Raw genomic sequence first — 12,379 nt, forward strand, 5'->3', positions numbered from 1 at the left:
ACTAAAAAAGAAGTGGAAATTCTAGAATTTGGTTTTCCTCGAGTTTGCTCTGACATTTCAAAATCATATTTAATGATGTTTCTAATAATTACCTTAGAAATTGTGACTGAAGTTGGTTTTGCATAGTTTTGTAGAAAAATGCCTGTTGAATTGTGAAAATGCACTTTGTAGGCCACAGTCAAAGCTTGCTGAAATCTTTAGGAGTCTTTTCAACTCTTTGGAAAATTATGCTTAAAATTTTGTATTTGCTATTGTATTTTAAATCTTTATTCTTTTCTATAACTCTGAATGAAAACACGTGTTAAGACATAGGTTCTGCTGTCTATGCATCCCAAATATAGTTTGTCTATTTGACTCCCTTACAAGTATTCTTAATAATCTGCCAATTGAAGTTTATATATAAGTAATCCTGAACATCATCATCATACTGTCCAGTTCTCCTCAGAACTTTTTTTTGATCAAAAATGTTCATATTAAAAGCAAGACTTTATATGCATGTAACATTCCTTTCTTCCTGCAATATTTCAGTATTGGAACCCCATATTTAATTTTTCTCTTGTTGCTTCTATTTCATGGTTAATACTACCAAATGGCCTTTTTACCAGCTCCATCTATTATGGAATTAAATTAAATTTTCCTTTTATGGCCAATGGAGTTTTCTTAGTACACACTGTATGTCAGTTCCTTGCCAGCAGTGCAGCTTCTTGGGGCTAACACGTTTTCAATGTATTCCAACTTAGAGGTATTTTCCATTTCTCCTAATTGGCCCTGTAGCCTCTGACTGTACTTTACAGTGAAGAACATTGTAACCCTGAGTATATAATTAAGGATTTTATACCTGTGTACCTAAAGTTTATTTCTCTCTTTTACTCTTTAAATGACTCTGCTTTAATAAACCATTTACTTGCTCATGCTGGGAAGGTGTGTATGAATTAACTGCTTTGTCTGATGTCCCATAAATAACCAGGGCTTCTTTTGACTGAAATATGTCCGACATGCCTGTAAGCATAATGCTGATGGAAAACTCAAGTATTGCAGAATTTAAAAAAGAAAAGGGAAAAAACACAAAAAACCCCCAACCAAAAGAATCAAACACCCACAAAAAACCCCTTGAAGAAAGGAATTCCTATGGACTCACCACTGATAGAACAAAACAGGTTTTAAAAGATGTGTGGATTTTTAGTGAAAACTACTATCCAATGCTTTACATCTTAATAGAATAAACTACTTAGATTAGAGTGGATTTGCACATGTTCCATGTAAATATTGTGACTGAAGTTCAAAGCACCTGTTAGCACTTTCAAGTGTGTCAGGATGGAAATGTAAAACCAGTGTTGGCTGTGGAATGACCTAGAAGACCTAGAAATAGGCATCTCCTGGTTCTAAATATAATGAATGTTTAATTATGACAGTTTGTATGTAATTGACTCACAGCAAGATAGGCATGCCTGGGTTATTGTTTTGGTTTTTTTCTTTTCTTTCTCTCCACATAGCTTTCTGTTAACATCACACAGTGTCTCTAATATTAAACATGAATTTTATTGGGAGTGGTGGTGGTGCTGGGGGGGTTTCTAGGTGTGTGTGGGTTTGTTGTTTTTTGGGGGGGGGTTGTTTGAAAAAACTTTTTTTTTTTTACTGTTTTTTGTGGAGTCCTTTTGGATCCTACATTTAGCATTTTTGTTTGATGCTTACCGGCATAGTCCACATTAACACAATTAACATATCTATATATATCTTTCTATCTATCTATCTATCTATCTATCTTTCTATCTATCTTTCTATCTTTCTATCTATCTTTCTATCTATCTTTCTATCTATCTTTCTATCTATCTTTCTATCTATCTTTCTGTCTTTCTATCTATCTTTCTGTCTTTCTATCTATCTTTCTGTCTTTCTATCTATCTTTCTATCTGTCTTTCTATCTATCTTTCTATCTGTCTTTCTATCTATCTTTCTATCTATCTATCTATCTGTCTATCTATCTGTCTTTCTATCTGTCTTTCTATCTGTCTTTCTATCTGTCTTTCTATCTGTCTTTCTATCTGTCTTTCTATCTGTCTTTCTATCTGTCTTTCTATCTGTCTTTCTATCTGTCTTTCTATCTGTCTTTCTATCTGTCTTTCTATCTGTCTTTCTATCTGTCTTTCTATCTGTCTTTCTATCTGTCTTTCTATCTGTCTTTCTATCTGTCTTTCTATCTGTCTTTCTATCTGTCTTTCTATCTGTCTTTCTATCTGTCTTTCTATCTGTCTTTCTATCTGTCTTTCTATCTGTCTTTCTATCTGTCTTTCTATCTGTCTTTCTATCTGTCTTTCTATCTGTCTTTCTATCTGTCTTTCTATCTGTCTTTCTATCTGTCTTTCTATCTGTCTTTCTATCTGTCTTTCTATCTGTCTTTCTATCTGTCTTTCTATCTGTCTTTCTATCTGTCTTTCTATCTGTCTATCTATAGGTATGTTAAACACATGTCATAACTTCTTTGTGACTTCATACATTTGTGATATGTTGCATACTTCAGCTGCTCTTGTTAGCTCTTTGGGACATAAAGTGAAGTGTGTGATTGGAATGACAGGGGAAACTTAGCTATTGAGAAAATATAAGTGCTCAAGCTGGGATCTGGCAAGTAAGTGGGGTGAACTCCCCTTCCTCCTCACAGAAGTCCCGGGAGAAGCTCTAATGACTGGGCTGCACAGGGTCGCCCCAGCCCATCCCTCCTGACCGTGTTACAGGGCTGCAGGAGCATTTGGCTGCTCCAGTCTGTGTTTAGAGACTTGTAACATCCAGTGGCTACAGCAAATGGTGTTTGGTGATGTAGTAGGTGTGGGTTTCCCCTGTGAGTCAGTGTTGATTTGTTGCTCCCTTGGTGAGCTGAGCAGTTGGAAAATGTCATCATTTGGACCTGAGGATAAAACCTTGGTTGCTTGTGCCAGGGGAAGCCCTTATAGTATTCCTCCCTTAATGGAGGGATTTTAAGCCAGGTTTTAAGCTAGTTATATTATCTCTATAAATCCTCCCAACTTTCCACGCATTATCCACCTGTAAAGTAAGAACCTTAAGAGCTTGTTGGGTTTGGCATTGGCTTATTTTATTGGTTGGACCTTCTCATACTGCTAAATGAAATATTTCTGGTGGTCATGTTCTAGAGAATAAGATGCATTGAGAATCCTGAATATGAATTTGTGCCTTTAAATTATGAGATTATTAATTCAAAAAGTTACTTTTGAGCAATTGTCTTGCAGTGAGATCTTTCCCCATTTCCAGTTTGAATTCAAACTTGAATTACCAGCAGTTTTCTGAGTAATTCTGGGAAGCTGCCTTTATTTTTTCAAAGTACTGGCTATAGTTGCTGGGTTTTTTTATTATCATTATTTTATTTTATATGCAGTTTACTTGAAATATTTCTACTGGTTCCCTTCTTTCAGTTTATTCTGTCATTCAGGCAGTTTGCTTTTGGAACTTAATTTTGCTTTTCCTGTGCATTCCTGCATAAAATCAGAACTTTTTAGTTTATTGTCATTTAAAGAAAGCAATGTTTGAGTATAAAAAGGAAACCTTATTTCACCACTGTTGGTTAGACCATGTAGCAGTGTCTTTGCAGGAAAACATGATGATACAGAATAGTTAAATAATTTTCTGAAAAGCACCGATATGTGACATCTGGTTAATATATTTATTTTGATCTTAAATATGTAACCATCCATGCTGATTAGTACTTCTCATCTGTGTCTAATCTAGGAGAAATGTAAACTTCTGCAGGAAGACAGAAAGGTTTTGTAGCTAGAGCTGCTGTATGGAGCTGGAATTCCTGGCTGCCAGCACATCCTCTGAAAAAGAGTCATTATTCTCAGGCCTCTTAAATTTAGTTGACTGGGTGGGGAAAAAAACCAAATAAAATTTAATTTTTATTTTTATTTCAGAAATTAGTGAAGTACTTGTTATTCTAAGAGTTATTATTATTATTAGCTTAGTTTTGCCTTACCACTGGGAAACTGGACTATTCTGTCTATGCAGACCCTGCAAAGGATTTCTCTCTGTTCTGACTGAGGACATGAGTCACAGTTACTTTAAGATCGAAACAAAATGTGGCTACCTGGTGCTGTTCAATTAGGTAATTGGTTTAGCATGTCCCCTGGCAGAAGCATTTCAGCAGAGGCAGACAGGTTTGATTAATGCTCACAAGAATCTTTAATGTGATCCTACTCATAGTAATTTTCCAGATACATGCTTTTTGGGTACATTGCTAAATTCTTCTGTGTTAGCAATCTATGTGTTATTTATGGCTGGAGAGGGGTGATTTTGTTACTAACCATTTGGGAAACAGAAAATTAAATCATGATTTTAAGAAATGGATTCCAGCTCAATCAGTCAAATTGCTGTATAATGGCAGAATAGACAAAATAATTGTTTGTCAGGGCAAATTTGAAGTAATTACATTTCCAAGTGTACTTCTGTTTGTTATGACGCAGAGTTTGGTTTTATTTGTTCAGCTTAAACTATATGTCAGTATCATGAAGGCAGCTGCTCTTGAAATTATCAAGTAGCGTTTTTTTAAACTGATGTCTTATGTCAGTTTTGCTTTCACTGTCCATGAAGTGAATAAGTAAAAGTTCTCTTATTTTGAAACTTTCCTCTGCATGCTTTCTGTGTGTCTTGCCAAATGTGCTTTTTGAACACCGTATGTTCAGGCTTCTCTGCTTTTTATTGAAATTTCTCGATGTTTTGAATTTGAAACAATTTTTCAGTTGAGGTTTTGAGTTCTGTTTTTTTACCTTGTATTTGTGAAAGGATTTGGAATCCCCAAGTATCTGTGTACTGTGAACAAAAAAAGGATATTATATTCAGTCAGATCTAAGCAAAAATTGCTTCTCTCACTTCGGAGTGTGTTAAGAAATCTTGGATTTTCCTCTGACTATTGCAGGTCACTGTGGAAACTCTACAACCTGAAGAGTGGGTTTATGCATACTACTAGAATCAAAACATAGCACATCAGTTAATCACATGGAAATATTAAATATGAAAATATGGTGTTTTCAGTACATCTCTTAACTGTAAAGTGTTGCCACAGTAACAAAATTTCTTTCTTCTAACTATTTAATTTGCAATAGCTTATCATTTAGTGTGCCAAAACTATTTTTTTAAAAACTCAGTGCTGATTGGGGATCTCAGTGCTAGATTGTAGCCTGGGGGTCAAAAGCAGGTTAACAGGTCCTGCAGCTTGTTGCTGGTGTGATATTACCTGAGTTTGATGATTTAATCTTTCTTAACAGGTCATGAAGAGTTTGCTAAATTAAGTTAATTACAAGAGAGAAGGGACACATTATAAATCAAGGACTAAATATGCGAGACACCAGTGGTATTTGAAATGAAAACCATCAAATTGAAAATTTATTTAGTGTTTAGATGTTAACATTTAAGTAGAGAATAGGCTGCTTTAGTACAAGCAAGTTATAGTTACTGCTTCTGTAATTTCTTCACCACCCGTCCCAATCCCAAATGCAAAACTTTTTAGTGCAGGTGTATTAGAAGTGGTCAGGAGTTTCATTTGACTGAAGACCAACCTAGTCCATAAATCCACTGTGTTAGATAAGGCTGGTGAGTGATGGGAATTGTCAGTACTGTTAGAGAAACTCTTTTGAGGTCAACATGGGGTGGTCAGCATCTCCAGTCCTTGTACCACTTCCTTTCCCATTTGGCTGCATGTGTCTTAGGAAATCTAAAGCCATTAGCAGTACTTATTACACTGTGTCTTTCTTTCTTATCAGAACAGACTTTATTTTTAATGTTCTCTGAAATTGCTGTTGTAATAGCAGGCTACAATCAACTACAAGGTCATCACTTACAATTACTTTGAACCACAAAATATAATTATATGTTGTCTGGACTATTTTATAGTAGATTTTGATAAGTAGAAGTTTCCTCTGACTAGCTATAACAAAAATAGAAAAAAGACTGGCTTTAATAACAAGTCTAAGTCTTGCTATTATTTAAATTATTAATGTAATCTAATTTGGATTGCATAAAAATAAGTCTGAAATAAAATGTATGTTAAAGTTTAGAGAGCAAACAAAACAACATGAAAATCTCTGTTCAGATAAATGTTAAATTTCAAAGTGGAGTATTAGCGCAGAATATTCAAATTCAGAGCAAATTAGTGAAATTGAGTTCTACTATTAAGTAATTTTTCATTGCTTCACAGAAGGATGGTGATGTAGCTTGTATTGTGGTAAAAATTCTGAGTTTTAGTGCTGTCCTCTAAAGTTTGTAATGAATAGAGTTAATTTGTTATATTTCATGTTTGGAACTGTTATTTTCACAGGATCTGTGCACAGAATTTCTGATGTATGAATTATAGCAATCCTTTCTTTCTTGTTTAGTTTGCAGGTCGCAGTAAGAAAGAAACTAAATACTCTTTGAAGGCAGTGGAAGACATGTTGGAGACCCTGCAAATCACTCAGTCTTAGTTTGGCACAGAGATCCAATATGAAATTTTTCAATACCATGCTCAACCTGTGGGTTATGTTACTGTAGTGCTGTTAAAAGTTAATTTTGTATTGATTAACGTCCTATATAAGATAACATTTTATGAAAAGTAAAATGCCTATTTATTGCTGCTATAAGAAATATGATGAATACCCACTGAAACGAATAACTTTATCCACATAGAAAACATAAATTACATGCTGCACATCATTTTCTTCAGATTTTTTGTACCTACAGTACCTGCTTCTAAGCCATAATTTGTAGAAATAAACTTGTTACATGATTTAAAAAAATAGTGATTTATTGGTCTTGCAAATGGAAATTATGAATTTATATATGTAGATTAATAACATATGTTAAACACTTTTGTCTTATTTGCATATTTAAGAGTAAAAGCATGCTACTGATATGCATTTTCTGGAAAATGTTTACCATACAGCAAGGAGTGATTATGAGTACAGTATAGTAGAGAAAAAAAAAGTTGATGTTAACGGTTTTCTTAATGAGTTGATATCCAGTACTGTAGAAAAGGAGAAAACTTGCTTGTGTACTTGGTTCCAGAGATGCTCTTGTACTGGCTTATGGCCAAAGACATTTTTCTCTGTGGTTTTATGGGCAAATGCTTCCATGTCCATGTAATTCTCCGCTCAGTATATGCATATGCACTTTTTTTATTCCTTCTCCGTGTCCTTTGTTGCACATATGTTCCACATCATGAATTTCAAAACCACCTGAACGCAAGTCTGCGTGTGCTTGTCTGTACTCATTCTGTGCCTGCGGTCTGGGCACCCCTTCGCTGTGGGGTGGCTGGTGCTTTATCTCCACAGTAACCAGGGGGAACTGCACTGCAAGGACGAGATGAGACAGCCTGTTCAACTGCCTTGTACTGACTGGAGGATGGTGTTTGTCACACCGTCAGCATGTAGCATCTAGCACACTGTAAATCATACTGTGTTTGTCTTTAGGCACTGGTTTATTTACTCAGATAATTAGTCAAACACCCGAATTCATGCATTTTGCAGTTCTGATCATTCTGGATGTTGTTCAGGTGTGTAATGTGGCAATTCAGTTGCACAGCTATCATCTCATTTATTACAGCTTCAGTAAGATTGCATAACAGCAGCAACATACCCTCAGCAAATTCTAATAAAAATATTGCAATGTAGTTTTCATGACTGTCACCATCATGATTTGACTTTTAGATTTTATACTGCCTACTCTATATAGATGGGTAGGTTAAAGGCTATACCAAAATGTCCTTTTTTTGATCCTGGACTCGATGTAGTGAAGCAAAGTTGAGCTTCTTAAAGCAGCAACAAAAACTCTCTTTGTTAGTTCAAAGCTTGGAAATGTGTGTAACTGACCTGGTTGTTGCCTGAGACTGAGCCTTTAAGATCTCACTCCTGTTGTCCATAAAGTAGGTTGGAGTATGATAGTGTGACAGGATGGGTGCTATGCCGTGGGAATTGATTGTATGTGGAATCGTAAATTAACCTAATTCACTACTGTTGAAATACAAAACTGCAAATACTGCATAGTATTATATTAAATCATCCAATTCTAACCTGGGGGAATAGTGCAGATCCTTTTATAATAATAATTCACAAACAGATCTGAGAACAGTATTTGTGGCTAGATTATATATATTTTGGGTGGAAAACCAAGGAAGTATATGTAAGCCTGTGTATTTCTGTTCAGACTTGTAGTCTTTGACTGTAGGAGTGTGCCATCTAGAGTTTTAGGCCCTCATAGGTGTTTTTTTTCTCTTTTACCTACATCGCATGTAACTCGGTTGCATTATAAAATTTAAAATGGTGTGAAGCTGTACTGAAGACTGAAGCAGTGCGTAACATTTTACCTCCAAGGTATTAAAAAACAGCAGTGCAGTATTTTTGTGCAACTGGCATCTGTGCCGCTGGAATGTGTTGTACATGTTTTATTCAGAGGCAACTTTTAATATAACAATGTCAGACTTGGTTATGTAGTATATCAGTTTCTCTGTAAGAAAATTTGTTCTGTTTCTTATTTTCAGTGATTTGATGAAAAATTTCATGTCGTTTGGCTGCTTAGAACTTTTTCACTACTGCTTATCATCTTTTGAAATTACTATTTAGCACTCTGATTTGTGAGTGTATTTTGGCATAATTTCCAGATAGTAGAGCTTACAAGTTGACCTTGCTAATATTTCTAACAAATTCAAGTTTACTTCAAAGGTAAAATAAATTACTCCTATGAAAATGCGTGGGCAGTCTCTGATACAGTTATATAATTGAAGCAGTGGAAGTTGAGGGTCTTTTCCATATTCAAATTAAAAAAAAAAATAATTATCTTCTGTCTGCATAGGAAATAACTGTATGAAATGCCATGCAGTCTCAGCAAGCAAGGAGCTTGCTGAGAAGGGAAGTTGTGATATAATATGATTTTTATAAAAGTAATTTTCCAGTTCTAGTAAACCATTTTGTAATGTCACTGACACTGTGTTGCATTAAAAAGTAGGTTTTCAAAGAATGGGTTACTTAATTAACAAATGAACTTGATTATATTTTTGTATTGTGCTCTGACAGTGACAAATGCTACACAAAAAATTTATTATCAAGCATGCAGTCTCCTCATTCCAAAATAAAAGGCTATGTTTTCATATTGTTTCAGTTGACAGCGAAAACTTGGGACCTTTGCAATGCCAGACTGTCTAGCGAGGACTTGTGTCTTTATTTTTTTGACCGTACTTTGATAATGGGCTTGATAGCAAGAGCTTAGTGTTACCCAATGAAGTAAAGGTCATTGAAGAGCCACCAGAACCTCAGATTCTGCCCTTGTGATGCAAGTTACTGGTGACTTAAAAACATTTTGTCCAAATGTTATACAATTCATATTATGTAGCTGCAAAAAGCACATCTTGTTTAGAATATATCCCTAAATCTCTTCAGATCAGTGCCCAGAATATCTTGCAGTTGCTATTGGAAACTCTGTTATTAGTCAACGGAGGACTTCCTCTTGGCAGTGCTGTATTTTTAATGGCATCCATGTTTGCTAGTCACTGCATTTACAGTGGAACTTGTATTTCAGCCAGCCTTAGAAGGGAGGGGAAAAGGAAAGCAAATTAAACTTGACTTACTGGCATGAATTTCTTAGCTTCTTGTTACTTGCACTCTCATCTTCCAAGAACACCAACTGTAGCTGCAGTCAGGTTTGCAATAATAATTCTTTTTGTAACTCAAGAGCTTCTGTATATTCAACTCTAAAACCAACACTCCATTAAAATCTAAACCATGCAGATTCCAGTGAAATGGTGCTATGTGATGTGCACGTACCCCTGTATGCAGGAAAGGACTACTCCCACCCTTCCTTAAGTTGGTGTCAGAGCAGAGGAGCATTAGAACAGTTCTGGAGTGTGGTTTTGTCTAGAAAATTAATACTACTTAATATGCTTCAAAATATTGCTTAGTACTTCCATTGTTCAGTGCATGAATAGAATTTTAGGACTAACTGTTGCTTAACTACAGATACTTGAGTCTATGTGGAGAATAAAGTACTTGAAATAGTCATAAGTCTTCTGTGGAATGACTCTGGAAGCTTAGAGATCCTCTTGATAGGCACCAATTGGAAGTTAGATTCAGCCAGAGACTAGCTTTCAGAAATAAATGGCTCATTAATCTACCTGCCTCTTAAAAATAAACAGCAAACCAAAAATAAAACCCAAAAAAACAAAACCCAAAACAAAACTAAAGAAAACCAACCCCCCAGACTCACCTCTGGTAAAGTTGTTTTTCAGCTGCTGAATGTGAAATGGAAAGCCTTTATCAGTGCACTTCACAGGTGAATTTATTTTGCTCTCTGTGGAGGAAGTCCCCTATAGCAAGCAGTACAATCCTTTGAGTGCTTATCAGGGAAGGAAGAAAGGCTGGAGAGCAGCATACAGGCCTGTTTAACCCACATGCAATAGTAGGGTTAACTTCCACTGGCAAGTTGCAAAGAACATGCCGTTCACCTGCACTTGGGATCCCAGAGGTGAGCATTCGTGGTGAAAAAGGCTAAATAAGACTGCACAGCCAGAGCCTCCAGAGTCGGTCTCAGGAGCCAGTGCTCAGAGACCCAGCACAGCACGTGAGCTCCTCCAGCCGTCAGTAGGGCTGCGCCTTGGCACGAGTCTCCCCGCAGGTTTTTGCTCCTACTAAAGACTGTCCTGTCCTCTGTTTTACTTTTCTCCTCTGGGCCTCTGCACAGCTGGGGTCTTGTGGAAGATCCCTGCTGGTGTGATACTGTGGCATTTTCACTGTGGGTATAGGTGTGGAGGTGAGGGTGCAGATTTGTGAGGGATCAGTTTGTTGGATTGATCCTGGTTCTGAAGGTTTTGCACATCATGGGCTTCATTGCACACCTAAAGGTCAGCATGTAAGCCTTTGCCTCAGACCTGTCCCATTAAATATCCAGAGTCTGCTCAGCTCTTTTGTGGAGGCTTGACAAAGAATGGACGAGGTTGGATGTGATCCGTGCTGAGTGACCTGCAAGCGTATGGAAAGATCTGTTACTCTTGGTGACATGGTGACTGCAGTCACTGGGCCTTTTTTTTGGTGTGTGTGTGTGAAACAGCATGGAGTGAATAACTTTGGGAAAACACTTCCAGATGGGAGGTCTGTTATCCAAGGTCAAAGGGATGACTGGACGGAGGAAGAACCACCTTTTCAACTTGAATCAGCCAGCAGAGGTCCAGTAGCTCCCTGCTCTGGAGAAGGTGACAAAATGTGCTGCACTTCTGCATTGCCTAAATAATGAGAGGTGTAAGGTTGCGTTTAAAAAAAAAAAAATTGAAATTGTAGTGCAAAAATGTTTTTCTCCTCATCCCTGTGTATTTTAGCAGCTTTCAATGCGACCTTGTTGATGTTAGGGTTCCTCATACCATTTGGGCAGCACGTAAGCTTCCACTTAGAGGCTACCAGCAGAGAAAGACACATTTAGAGGGACTGCTCACTTGGGAAAAGTTCCTTGTGGGCTTCCATCATGGCAGGTCACGACCTGTTTGCATTGGCAATAGAAGCACGGCTTGTGCCGCAGACAGAGCTTGCTTAAATAAGGTTCCTCTTAGGATCAAGGCTAATTTCCCCCAAAGAATGAAGGATCTTTTCCCAAATTTATACAGTTTTTCTGTAGCAGGCTTTTAGGTTTTGGACATGATGTTTGGAAGTGAAACTTTAGACCAGGCAGATGTAATCCTCTCGGGAAGAGACTGCAAAAATCAACACTGAAGCAGTTTCAAAAAAGTGAGCAGCAAGTAAAATTAACCGTTGCCTCTGTTTATTTAGGTAATTGAGCTTGACACAGTGGTGTGTCTGACAAGTTGCTCTGTGTTTTTTATTCCATTAAATACAGCTATGACACTCAAAGCTGTCACTGCCCGTCTGAGAATATTTGTTTCAGTTTAGACTTTGAGAACTGTGTAAATGTGGATAGATCACGAGGTGGGCAGTGGTGTAAGAAAACTACCCTGTAGAACTGTATCTCTTTCCCTGGACAACTGCTGGAGTTTATTCTGTTTAAGTTAGAATCAAGAATGAAAACCATAAAAAATTATTAATAGGTGTATTTAAAGTCAATAGCTGCTGTGTCTGTTTTATTCTGAAATCAATGTTTTTATTGCTTTATTTTTTTAATTGAATGATTATTCAATGGACTGCTTGACCATTATTAGCAGGCTTTATTGTAAGCTGGAAATACCTTTGAAAGATTCAAAGGGAGGATGAAAACTGAGAAATCTTGCTGACTGCAATTGAGATAAATTGTATATAAAATGAACACAGAATCTCTGTTTTAAGCATATCAATAACATTTAGTGACTTGTAACAATATTGTAATTGTAGTCATGCCAAGCTTTTTGATCAAAACTTCCCAGAAATGTGATGTC

At 36.6% G+C, this 12,379-nt stretch overlaps 1 protein-coding gene across 1 annotated transcript in view; it reads left to right on the forward strand.

The window, feature by feature from the left end:
* Nucleotides 1-6,773, forward strand: part of EMC2 (ER membrane protein complex subunit 2) — a 37,585-nt gene extending 30,812 nt beyond the window's left edge. The window contains exon 11 of the mRNA XM_051785185.1: nucleotides 6,375-6,773. Within this exon, the coding sequence (XP_051641145.1) occupies nucleotides 6,375-6,461 (87 nt within the window). The 3' untranslated portion in view covers nucleotides 6,462-6,773. The remainder of the gene's footprint in view (nucleotides 1-6,374) is intronic.
* Nucleotides 6,774-12,379: the final 5,606 nt, after the last annotated feature.

Source organism: Manacus candei, unplaced genomic scaffold, assembly GCF_025592945.1.
Source record: "Manacus candei isolate 608988 ecotype Guabito, Panama unplaced genomic scaffold, ASM2559294v1 h1tg000019l, whole genome shotgun sequence".
Lineage (NCBI taxonomy): Eukaryota > Metazoa > Chordata > Aves > Passeriformes > Pipridae > Manacus > Manacus candei.